A 12,876-nucleotide genomic window follows, 5' to 3' on the forward strand; every position below is an offset into this window, starting at 1 on the left:
TCCAGTCTACCTCTCTCTACCCAACATTAGAGAACAGATGTTATTCTCTAATAATGTGATTTTATACTTGCAGATAACATAAGTAATCATCTTCTGATGTGATGCTAATTCGGTAAAACAAGCTAGCCTTTATTTTAATTTTTTATTTTATTTTTTTAGTCCTCATTTCACCATAAGCATCTGCAATTTTCACAATGAAGACCCTCTTCCTACCTGGGTGCCCTGGGTCCATGCTCTTGCATTCGCTTTTGGGCCGACCAGGCCAGCTTCTTTTGTGCGAGGCTTGGTGTAATCATTGGACCATAGAGGGCTTAAACCAACCTCATTTCCGTACCCCAGGTGACTAGTGGTAACCAGATATTTTTCCCTCCTTGGTTCAATCTCGCAATCATGAATGCTACTCCCAACGAGTTCTAATAGTGTGGTGGTCTGGGGTCCTTCCACAACCTACAAATCTCTCTACGGGCCATTAGTATCAAGCAAAGGAATAAACCCATTCATTTATTAGGAAATCGGTTTGTAAGGTTGTTATCGGTACCAAAAACAACTAATGCAAGATTAAGATTCAATTTAACGTTAAAAATTCCCTCCAGTGGCCTCTCCACATTCCGCCAAAAAACCCTTAAGTGAACACAAACAAAAAATATGTGTAGATCATCCGCCTCCACTAAACCACACCATGGACACTTAGGGGATGAGTTTGGGGCGAACCTTGCAAATTTTTTGGGCGGGTAATAGAACCTATTTATAACATAGAAATGATTCTTTTTTAAAGAAGCTAACTTAACATACTTGTATAGGTTTTGGAGAGAAAGAAGATAAAAATTAACAGATGCATCTTCCAGAACTGGTGAATTCCATACTGTATGGGGGGGGGAGGGAGATCTGAGTCCTCCGCATCAAGAAGACACCAATACCATAGCCCTACCTCCTTCTTTCTGGGGTTTACATTTTGGAGTGTGTTTTCAAACTCCCAGTTTCCACCTATAAGGTCCTTCTCTGCAGCATACCAAGAACATGTTTGCAGATATTTAAAGGGAGAAAAGGAATCGCCTATTTTTACCCTTAACACATCTAATGGATGGACTCCGTCCGAAGATATTAAATCGAACCAGATAGAAATTCCCACCCTCTTAATAGGGATGGCAAAGTTATCATTTAGGCAAACTGGAAAACCCGGAGAGTCATAAATTAATGTTTTGCCATACACTGAGTGCTGACCTTATTACTTTTAGTCATACCTTCTTGAAAAATCTGGGAGCCCCATATTTATAGAGAAACCCAGTTCTGCCTCCCTCGAAATTGACCATGGCATTCAGAATCTTCCCCCAGCTGGTTCCAACAGGACTAGAGCTAAGCAACAAATGTTTTTAAACTGAAAAGCGAGGGAGTACAAAAACACATCTGGAAGGGTGAGACCACCCTTTAGTAGCCTCCGTTTTAGCTTCTTCCAGGATAGCCTGGAATTTTTATTATACCAGATGAAGCTCCCTATTTTGCTTTGGATTTTACCCAGAAGTTTCCCCGGAAAGCTTAGGGGAATAGCACCAAACAAATACGTCAACTTAGGCAGGCTAACCATTTTAACCAGGTTTACCCTGCCAAAAATAGTGCTGGGGAGATTCTGCCATTTCAAGAAAAGATGGTCAATTTCCTTGGAAACTTTCCTCAGGTTAATCAAGGGGATATCCTCTATATCTTGTGTTATGGTAATCCCCAAATAGCTGAACTCCCCATAGCACCTCCCAGTCCACCCTCAACACCCCAACACATTACCTCAGTCTTGGAGGAGTTGACTGAATATCCAGAGTACAGGCCAAACTCATTCAGGGTATTTTCCACCCTGGGGAGCACCTCTGCTGAGTTGTTAGTATATACCAACAGGTCATCTGCATAGAGGGCCAGCTTACAATTGTAGTCAGATACCTGAAATGGGGTGATTTGTACATCAAGTCTCAGGGCCTGAGCCAGGGGTTCAATGTAGATGTTAAATAACAGGGGCAAAATGGGGCACCCCTGACGTGTTCCCCTTTGTATTCTAAAGCTCGATGTCAATAAACCATTAAGGAGAATGGCAGCGGAAGCCCCCTCATAGCACCTAGTAAGGGTACATATAAATAATGGTCCGAACCCAATTATCTTTAGGGTCTCCCAAAGGTACGCCCAATTGACACGATCGAATGCCTTGGCGGCGGTGTATGCAGCCACCGCCAATGGTTCCGACCGTGCCACCGCCAGATCTATACAGCCAATTAGTTGCAAGGTTTGCTCTTGAATATATCTTCCCACAAAAAAAACCTTTTGGTCTTCGTTAATCAGCCGAAGGGCAACCCTGACCAACCTCCCTGCCAGAATGCTAGTAAAGATCTTATAATCTGCATTCAGCAGGGAGATTTGTCTATATGAGTCAGCTCTAAGCGGATCTTTGCCAGACTTCAAGATTAACACTATTACTGCTTCCTTCCATGATGGGGGTATCCTGCCTTCAGGATTATAGATAAAGTTAAACAGCTCGCTAAGTCTAGGAAATATGACGTCTTCCAAGGTCTTATACACTTCGCCCATGACAGCATCCGTCCCGCAGCTTTGTTATTTTTAACCTTTTTTAGACTGCTCTTAATTTCTTCTTCTGAAATGGGGCCTTCTAGTATGTAAAAAAAAACTACATTTGAAGAAGGTCAAGGTAATATATTTAACGACCTGTCATTTCATTTCCCTACATCAGACATTATACAAAATATAGAAATGACCGGTCTTCTATGTGTTGCTGTACTAGTGACTGAGAATATGTGTACAAAAACTTCCTAGGCAGTCTAAGACCAGAAAACAGGTGATTGGACCAAATAGGGCTAGGAAAAGAGGCAGACAATACAAGAGACCTTAATAAAAATAGATCATAATTTTAATCAACATGTTAAAAATCATATAAAGAACAGGGGGTTCACATTATATGACACAATTACATAAAACAATACAGTATATACTCAATATAATTAAAAAAGACACCAACATAAATTTAATAGTGTCTGTAATAAAACTTGTGATAATTATGATCACAAGTTTTATTACAGACACTATTAAATTTATGTTGGTGTCTTTTTTAATTATATTGAGTATATACTGTATTGTTTTATGTAATTGTGTCATATAATGTGAACCCCCTGTTCTTTATATGATTTTTAACATGTTGATTAAAATTATGATCTATTTTTATTAAGGTCTCTTGTATTGTCTGCCCCTTTTCCTAGCCCTATTTGGTCCAATCACCTGTTTTCTGGTCTTAGACTGCCTAGGAAGTTTTTGTACACATATCTGATTTACCCTGCCCTAGGAGTTTTTCGTAATCACTACCCAGGGGGTCCTTGTTTCTCTACACCTAGTGACTGAGAAAACAGGATTCACTCAAATAGTGAGAGAGTTACAGCTGGCTGAGATATTCCCATCAGACCACCCTTCTGGCGGAGTCTCATCATATGGGGTATTTGTTAATCCATCCAACCAACCGCCCAAACCATCAAATGATGGTGCGGATATGGATGTGGAATAGAAACTCTAGCCAGACTGTTACTCAAAGGATAGTGCTCAGGGTGTGTGGTGCAGTGCTGTGGTGAAAACTTAAAATTAACGACTCAGGCAAAAAAATTATTTAATAAGGATTGTCTGAGTGTCAAGGTTAAAATCACGCCTGGTAGTCTGAATATATAACTACACTATGGCGCTGTGCAGGACGGTCAACATGTTTTAGCCAAATTGGAAGTTTATCCGGCTTTCTTCAGGACCTAGATGGTAAGCTACTGCAACATGATAAGTTGAAGGTGCCAAAATGTTAACAAAATTTAGTGTTTAAATTATATAGGAATACTTATATCTACCAGGAACTTGGAGCCCCAATGTTCACAAGGAAGATGTGCATTATATCTTAATCCTGTTGAAAGGAAGCACAAGAAAAAATACATATTCACATGTATATCCATATATTTACAAGAGACTGTACAGACAACACAACAGCATAAATAAATTGTACTCTGCTTGTTCATGAGTATAAGGAGGAGGGGGTCCCAGTGTGAAAATGATATAATGTACACAAATCAAAAAAGAAGACCCCACAGCAAGGGCATGACTAACCCCAGCGCATATCTCTGAGGGTCGAAACGTCAACAACCTATTTCATTGTCAACTTCATGCCACCATTATAACATTCATTGTATTATGTGAAGTATGCCACTTTGATTCAAACGCCGAATTTTGGTCCTTTTGTTTTGTATCTAATTCACCAATATAGTTTTGTCAACTGGCTGATTTTACTGTCACCAATTCCTTCCATCACCACATCCTCACCTGATCACCACTTCCCTCCCCCGCTCCTTCCCCCGGGCACTGTACAACCGCTTAGAACTTTTGATAAATTGTTTGTATATTCAGTATACCTAATCCCATTGTGAATTAAACAGTGTGGATCCATTCAGTGTATGTGTAGAATATTTTTTGATTTGTGTACATTATATCATTTTCACACTGGGACCCCCTCCTCCTAGTACCTTTAGAACCCCGGTCCCAGTGACTATATTTGGGTAAACCCCCCTATTTATACACTGTTCATGAGTATACTCACTCATTCACAGAAGAAAATAGCCTAACTGTGAATACTCACCGCGCTTTGCGTGGGAGATGACCTCACCTCACCCGGCAACCGCTCGGGAATATGAGGCCCCGCTCTAAGGTGCAAAAGGAAGAAAACGGCATAAATCCCAAAGTTATATGCCCCATGCTTATAGCTGTAGCATCCTATTTCTAACTTTCTGAATGTGGACAGAGTCAGCACGAACCATGGTGAAAACCCCACAGGACTTGGCAGAGGACAAGCACACAAGGCTCTAAGCATCACAAACTAGATGGTTATTCAATGAGAGTTTGTTTAAGGGCTTATTCTAAAAATACAAATAACAAATTTCCCCCATGGTCAAATCTTAGTTTCTTTTATGGCATTGCTTTCAACAATTCTACAAATAGCCTTCAATTTAGTCCAGGGACACCAGTGTGTTTTCTCTCAATTATATTTTATTGCTTTTTTTGGAGATAAGTTTATCAAAGTGTTATTAAAACATTTTTTTCTTTTTTTTTAATCTTTGAGGTTGAACATCAATTCATCAACATAGATATTAATACAATTCATATAAATAAGTGCAAAGATTAATACTGAAATTGTAACAGTCTATACAATGTATACTCTGATTTTAGCAAATTAAATAAAAAACTAACAATTACCCTATCTCACACACCAACTTTCATACACACCACTCATTCATCCAGTGTCCCAGTCATACACGTTCTAAAACAATTTCTAAGGTTGAGGTAACCCAGACCGTCAGTGTTTTTGTTACACGCCAGGTCTACGCGCGTTTCGGTGGGTTCATACCACCTTCCTCAGGACCAGCTTAGAAAAAGTTTTACTCATCCCTCATGTCGTGTGTGCAGGGTATCTTCCACTAGATGAGAGCCAGGTTCTGTCTGGACTGTTCAGTTGCTATCATTCGCTATCTCTGTTCAGAGTGCTACAACGACACCACTATATTCTCGTAACCGAACCTGGATGGAACTGCTTCTTATCGTTTATTTATTTGTCAAAGTCTTCTTCATGATTATTCTCAGCTATCTTCTTGCAGTTCGTTATTTGGGGGCCTATTTTTTCCTTTGAGTGCAGGGGAGGCACAGGTCGAGGTACTTGTGTTCTTAAAATTCTTTTAATATATTTGTCCTTTAGACAACTTTAGACAGGAATAGCTTTAAGTTCCCTTCTTCCTCCGCTTCGTCTATATACCGGTCTGGCCCTTTCTTCTTTGCATCCCTTTCTTGCCAGGTGCTGTTTTCTGGTAATAGCGCGTTCTTCCGCATATACGGTACCCCCGCTTCTTCTCCCCTCACGAGGACTTATTCTAAAAATACCCAGTACCTAAAAGGGAGGAGACCTTACCTGTCCGTCGGTACCTCTCTCTGACATCCGAGAGGAAGTGGAGGTACCGAGTGGGACCAAGCTCCTCCCTTATATACCGCAATCGATTGGTTAATTAGCTTGTTTCGCTACGTATTGCCCGCCAAAATGAGGGCTAATAGGCGATTGCAAAGCGCTTGTCAAATTGCGCATGTACATAATCACTTCCGGGTAGTGGCTCGTTCAAAATACTTGCGTAGTTGTTGAGTCTTGTCAACGAGCGTGCGCTAGTCATTCACGCATGTGCATGAGGATAGAAGCGTCACGCATCGGAGAACTGTGAAGTCGCTAATCCCTCGCGCAGTCACTTTGCTCAGTGAGCCTTGCATAAATACCCAAATAATGGATACCGCTGACGTTGATAAAAAGGGGGGATTGACTGGCATCAACTAATGAAATCACCACAGATTCGGCGAAGGGAAAATTGAAATAAAAATTGAAATAAAATCAGTCGCATACAAAACTGTAGTGTTTCATGGGGCCAACAGGGCGTCATAATGTACTAAGTCAACAAAACGCTAGCTGCGGTGGATCATAGACCTAATTATGAATTACCAATAGTAAATGATGTAAGTGGGGGAAATCTTTCATCTGTCTGATATTTATGAACTGGACTAGGTATATCCGTTCAAACAAAACAAACCATGCCAGACATAAGCAAATGATGGACAGTGTGGTAGAGAGAGTCCCTAATGGTGCATACATAGCAAGGAACCGCAGTGGAACACCACATATAATCTTTCTAATGCAATGATCCGAACAGGTGACAGCATTGGAATATTCCATCCTTTTAAAAAATTAGAGACAGGAAAAAAGGTTGGAGATATTGTCAGATGTTCAGATTGAAATCCATGGAATCGAGTCGTTCAATCCTCTACTGTCACTATGGAGCTTGAAGATCCATTTTTGCTCTTTGACGAATAGGAACTTGGATTTATCACCGATGTGAGGTGGAATGTATGGATGTTCTAAGATCACCCACTTCAAGTCCTCTGCTCGATGTTTCATCGCCAAAAAATGGTTGGTAAGACAGGTGGACTGTTTATGACAGCGGATTGTGCTTTTATGTTCGCTAATGCGAACCTTCATTTTCCGTGTGGTATGGCCGATATACTGGAGTGACCACGGGCAGGTGATCATATATATATATATATATATATATATATATATATATAACCTCCTCGGTGTTACAGTTAGTGTGTTTGCGGAGTAACCATGGGTTACCTGTGCCTATGTCCACTTGGTCTGCTTTATATGTCTGAGGACATGCGCTACAGGAGCCACATGGAAAATGGCCGCGTACTGGTTGAGTGTTCCATAATGTATTGGGTGTTTCTGTCGTTTTTGGTCTAGGTCTAGTGTGGACCAGAATGTTTGAACCATTATTTCCCTTTTCTGCAGATAACGTCGAGATTAGTAAATAAATATATCTTCTCTAAAAAAAAATGCCATTTGGCAGATTTGTTGAAATGTTTCAGAGGGTTTGTAGTTACCCTGTATTAAATGGTTGTCTTTAAACCATTCCCGTGCACCTATGGAGATATGGACTGAGTAGTTTTCCAGTATAGCATTATCGTTTATCCCACAACTATCATCATACTGTAGATTACTTCTTCTATGCCTAATCTCCGGCAATCCCCAGCCAGTTTATCTTTGGTGTTATCATAATACTTCTGATTAGAAGTAGTGTATTCACCCGCTTCAAGCAAGTTTAAAGCTTATGAGTAAATGTACCATGTTCTTGCAGACATCTTGCACAGTTATCTGTTGACTTGAATCAGCTATTTTGGGATTAGATAAAGGTGTTGCATAGTAATACGTTTTACAATACAGAGTAGCAGTGCGAGATTATGTATAAACATAACAGATTATTTCCACTATTCTGGTGTTTTTTTTTATTAGTATTTCCAGTTCTTTTCACCATTTCTCTCTTACTCCATCTCCTGAATATTTCTTACACTGAATTGCTTAATCATTTTGGGAAGTATGATTCATGATTAGGTTCTTGCACTCTCTTTCCTCTATTTTATTTGATCTACCAGTGATGGAGTTGCAACGTGGTGCTACAAAAGAGAATAATTGGGTATATTGAACTGTTTTACTGCCAATCCTCCTAGCCTCCTGAAAAGTCAAGGGTTTGAAATTATTTGTTAAATGTTTAACCCACCTCCCTAGTTTTAGTCCAATATGCGAGGTTGGAGGATATCCGTCAGGAAGGAGTTATGCCGTACTGGGATGTGGGGAGTATGCATAATAGTATACTTTTAGAAAATGAACCTGTCCAAATCTCCACATTTCTTGAGTACCTTCAACTTATTTTTTTTTAAATGATGGCAACATTTTCATATCCTCTGTGGTGATTCTTTCTCTAAAAGAGCCTGTAATGAAGGTTAATGTTGCTTCTGTTGACTAAAACATTAGTTAATCTGATGGTCATTGCATGGTAGTATACATTAAATTGGCAATTCCCATCTTCCTTCATCTTGTAATGCCATAAGCTTTTCATGAGAAAGCCTGAACTTTTTATGATCTCACAAGAAATTAGTTATGCAGTTTACTGAATAATTTGTTTCAAAACTGGCGTTAGGAGGACGGATTTTAGGCCAAAAAGCAGTTTAGGTAAAATGGTAATTATACTATCATTTAAATGACATAAATGACATGACTGGTTTCTGACTCTAGCTCTTGTACAATTTCTCAAAGTTGACTTCATAGCTTAGCCTCTATCTCTGGAACAAATATGGAGTCATAAAAAATATGTGCTCTTGGGCTTAAGCAAATGTTTTTATTTTTTTGGCATGACAGCCGAGCGTTTCAGTTTTAGTTTAACTTGTTTATCCTGATAGCCGCCCAATATTTGATGTTTTTGAATTCAAAATTTCAAAGGTTTGTTTAGGGTTTTTGACAGAATCACATCACTTTGTTTACCTGCCATATTCCTGGTCTCAATAAATAGCTTGTGGGTTGAGTTGCACATATCCAAACGCAATCATATCTGAATTGCATAGGTTCTGCTGCCCTAGCTGGCTGTTCCTTCCTTTATTTTTGTGCAACTTGTAAGTGATGACCTTGTGGAGATTGATGGTTTGGTGGGAAGCAACACAATGAAATGTCAAAAGACAGCAGGAGAGGAAAGAAGATGTAATGAGTATCTCTTGTCATTCCCTTGCTGTTCAAAATAATGCATTCAAAGTGGAATATAGTTCAAATGTACTTAAAAGAACTTTATAACTAAATTGAGCAAGTGAAATGTGAATACCTTAAAGATGATCTGCTGGTCACCTCTAAAGACCACAATAAACAGATGTGCCTAAAGAGGATGCTTTTACAGCACATCCCACTGACGTGCCTTATTTGTTATTTGATGGACATATGGGTTTGTGAAGGTGTGATGGACTTATCTGATTGTTCACTGTTAAACCATTTTTCTTTTTTGTTCTTCTATAGGAGACGCCTTGTCCTATCACACTGGGATGAAGTTCTCTACCATGGACCGCGATCAAGACCTTTATCCTCAGAGCTGTGCAGCCCTCACTTCTGGAGGTTTCTGGTTCAAGACTTGCCACTTAGCGAACCTCAATGGGCTTTATTTACGGGGAGCTCAGCAAGCCAGTGCCCTTGGCATCAACTGGTACCAGTGGAAGGGCTTCTCCTACTCCCTGAAGGAAACACAGATGAAAATTCGTCGTGTTTAATTTCCTGTGTGTGAAGAACTGTGGAGACAGAGACAACACAGTTCTATCACAAGTATAGATGCTAGAGAAATGGCCTTACATTGTTAACTTGCCAGCTTATCGTAATATAGCTCTTTGCTATGTAATATTTCACAGTAGGTTTTGAGGCATGTGTTTTTTGGGCTTGCCTGGGATGGAAAGGGGGCATGTATGACTGCTTTTAGCAGCGGAAAACTGAGATTTGCGTCATTTGCAACAGCTAAAACGGGTTGTAGCATATATCAATCCTATTTTATGAGTTGGTAATCTGTTACCAACTCACAAGATAGGGTTTGCAAGTCACTATTAGGAAGGGGCATCCCTTCCTAATAGTGAGTTGCAAGAGCATGTACGATTGATGTGAGATCAGAAAGCAGTTGCAAAATAATCGCAGTTTACCGCCTCCTTCAAGTAGGTTGTAAGCCCCTTCCCTTTTGTGATTTGCAAAAAAAAACAGACCACTGCCTACTCCTAAAAAATGTAACTGAAACATCTCATTTTTGTTTTTGAAACGCATCCCATTTTCCTTTAGGCTAAACAGGTTGTTTAAAAAAAATGTTTCTTTATTTAAAAAGCCAACACAGACATGGGGCTCTACTGTTCCCACCAGGCCACCATCCCTGTGAAATTGCCCATCCCTATGGGTCACTAATTGCGACCTGCCTCATGAATATTGATGAAGCAGGTCAATGACAACCCCATTGGGAATCGCAAAATATGTCTGAGACTCATTAGTGTATTTCATTTTCGAGTCGCAAAAGGAAATAGTTGTACATGTCGGCCTTGGTCACATAAGCTCACTGTCCCATACCACTCTGAATTTCCCACTAACTTCCGTAAGAGGAGCAGATAGAATGTGAAAGTCTGGTAGTTAGCTTGGGCACAGTGATATGATAAAGTAGAGAATGAGAATTCACGCTGGAGGGGGTTATTAATTTCCTGGACAGTTCATTATGCTGTCATCATCCAGTGGAAAAAGGGAGAGCTACAAAGAAGGTGTTAAGTAACTCTTGAGTTGTACAAGGGTTTTTCATATGATGGTTCAAAATGGACTAGAGATAAGATGATTATCAAAATAAGGATGAATTAAATGGAATGCCTTCTCTGGAGAGTTTTAGAAAAGGTTGCATATAAGAACCAGCCAGAAAGTACAAAGGATGCGATATAACAAATATAAAAAAAATATTTTATAAAACAGGAAAGGAGGCAGATTTCATAAAAGTCCATGAAGAAAGTGAAGAATACCTCAAGGAGAACAAGGGCGTTCCTCTCAAAATGTGGTGTACAACTAGGAGAAGTTTCCCAACAGAGGATGACAACTGGGCTGGTATTACGACAGAGCAGCATCAGCCACGATTGGAACTGGACTGATGTTTGAGTCAAACAAGATCCCACGGTGGAGGATGGTTCTGGACTGGTGATGGGATAGGCTTCTGAAGTGTTTCCATTTAAAGATGAATTAATTTTGAGATAAATGTGCCCCCTTATTCAAATAATTGTTTTTTTCTTCTTTTATCACAGTATATTTAGCCAAACAGTAGATCCCCTATTACAATGCCAATGGAATATTCATGATTAGTTGAAGTTTTAAATTTTCAAATGTTAGAAAAGGTTGATTTTTGGATCTGATCGGATATTGCATGTTCTCCTTTCGAGAACGTTTTGATGAACATGTGAAACCTTTCACCATCTCTCGTTAGACATCTCTTTCATGGTGTTCCCAAAACTTGTCAAAATATGAATTGTATCAAAGCCTGTCTTTTAGCCACTCTTGTGTGTGCATTGGTGTGTATTGAACACTGAGTTTGCCCCCTTTACAATCAAGAAAAAACCCAAATTACTTTCTGGTAGTGATTAGCAGGAGCCATATTCTCCATAGAACTTATGCTCTTCACATATTGTTTTTATTAGTGCATGGAAACCTTCTAATACAGACTGTTTGTTGGCAGCAGTTATTCCTGTAACTCTTTCTTGCTTTATTTTTCTGCCAATAAACCTTTTATCTTAGAAGGCTGTGTCTGTGTTCATGAACCCCAAATGAATTGGTGGCTTTAAATTAAGAATTTGGGTGCGTTTGTTTTGCTATATTTTTTTATCAGTAGACCAGCCAGATAAGAGTATTGGGAGATTTCTTGACAGGTGGTGAGAAGGTCTTTGAAAACCAATTGGGACAGGACAGAGTCAGTCGCCTTAGGTATCCTATACATCTCTGTCCAGAGCACTTGCCTGTTGACTTTTTCCATGGACCATTTATCCCTCTGTCCAGTGCTCATGGTGGTCATGTGGAGTTGAAGAAATTAACAATGATATCTTTTTTTTTTTTTAGATAGGAGAGATTTTACAGAGGACCATTAATTGTATTGTATTGTAATTGAATTGTATTGTAATTGCATTTATATAGCTCTTACTACCCCTGACGAGGTGTCAAAGCGCTTTTTCGGCAAGTAGCACGCTACTCGGAACCCATAAAGGGTTAGTGTTAAATTAGTATGGTGAAATATGAAAATAATTTGAGTGTTGGATCGGTTAGTCAGTTATTTAGATTCAGAAGGATAGTGTAGGAAAAGAAGAGGGGAAAAAAGTTTGCATTTATATAGCGCTTGTTACCCCCAATGGGGTTGTATAGCGCTGAATAGAGCTGAAGTGCTTTTTTGGTGAGTAGCACGCTACTCCGGAACCCATTAAAGGATTAGTGGTGAATTAGTATAGTGAAATATGAAAGTAATTTGAGTGGTGGATATGTTATTCAGTTATTTTTATAGAGAAGAGTAGCAGAAGGATAGAAGAGGGAAACAAGGTTTGCATTTATATAGTGCTTTCAACCCCTGATGAGGTGTTGAAGTGCTTTTTTTGGCGAGTAGCAGGCTGCTCTGTGGTGAATTAGTATAGTGGAATATGAAATTTGAGAAGTGGACATGTTTGTCTGTTACTTGATTTAAAAGGATAGTGAAGGGAAAGAAAAGTGAAGGATTCAGACGTTCTCTTTTTTTGGGAGGTCATAGCAGAAGTAGGATGCTTGGGATGAGTAAAAGGGATGTGGAGGGGAAGAGTCAGAGGAAAGAGTTTAGAAAGGCTTGCTTTAGGGCATCAGTGTAGTAAAAGAGGTGTCAGATGGTGCAAGGAGAGGTACAGTAGGGGAGAGTCTAGAAAGGGCAATTTTGGGGACCATAGTAG

At 39.6% G+C, this 12,876-nt stretch overlaps 1 protein-coding gene across 1 annotated transcript in view; it reads left to right on the forward strand.

The window, feature by feature from the left end:
- LOC147703615 (microfibril-associated glycoprotein 4-like) overlaps window positions 1–11,712 on the forward strand; it is a 742,150-nt gene extending 730,438 nt beyond the window's left edge. The window contains exon 6 of the mRNA XM_086931960.1: window positions 9,437–11,712. Coding sequence (XP_086788086.1) covers window positions 9,437–9,684 — 248 coding nt within the window. The 3' untranslated portion in view covers window positions 9,685–11,712. The remainder of the gene's footprint in view (window positions 1–9,436) is intronic.
- The last annotated feature ends 1,164 nt before the right edge of the window (window positions 11,713–12,876 follow it).

The sequence above is a fragment of the Lissotriton vulgaris genome, chromosome 7 (genome assembly GCF_964263255.1).
Source record: "Lissotriton vulgaris chromosome 7, aLisVul1.2, whole genome shotgun sequence".
In the NCBI taxonomy this organism is placed as follows: domain Eukaryota; kingdom Metazoa; phylum Chordata; class Amphibia; order Caudata; family Salamandridae; genus Lissotriton; species Lissotriton vulgaris.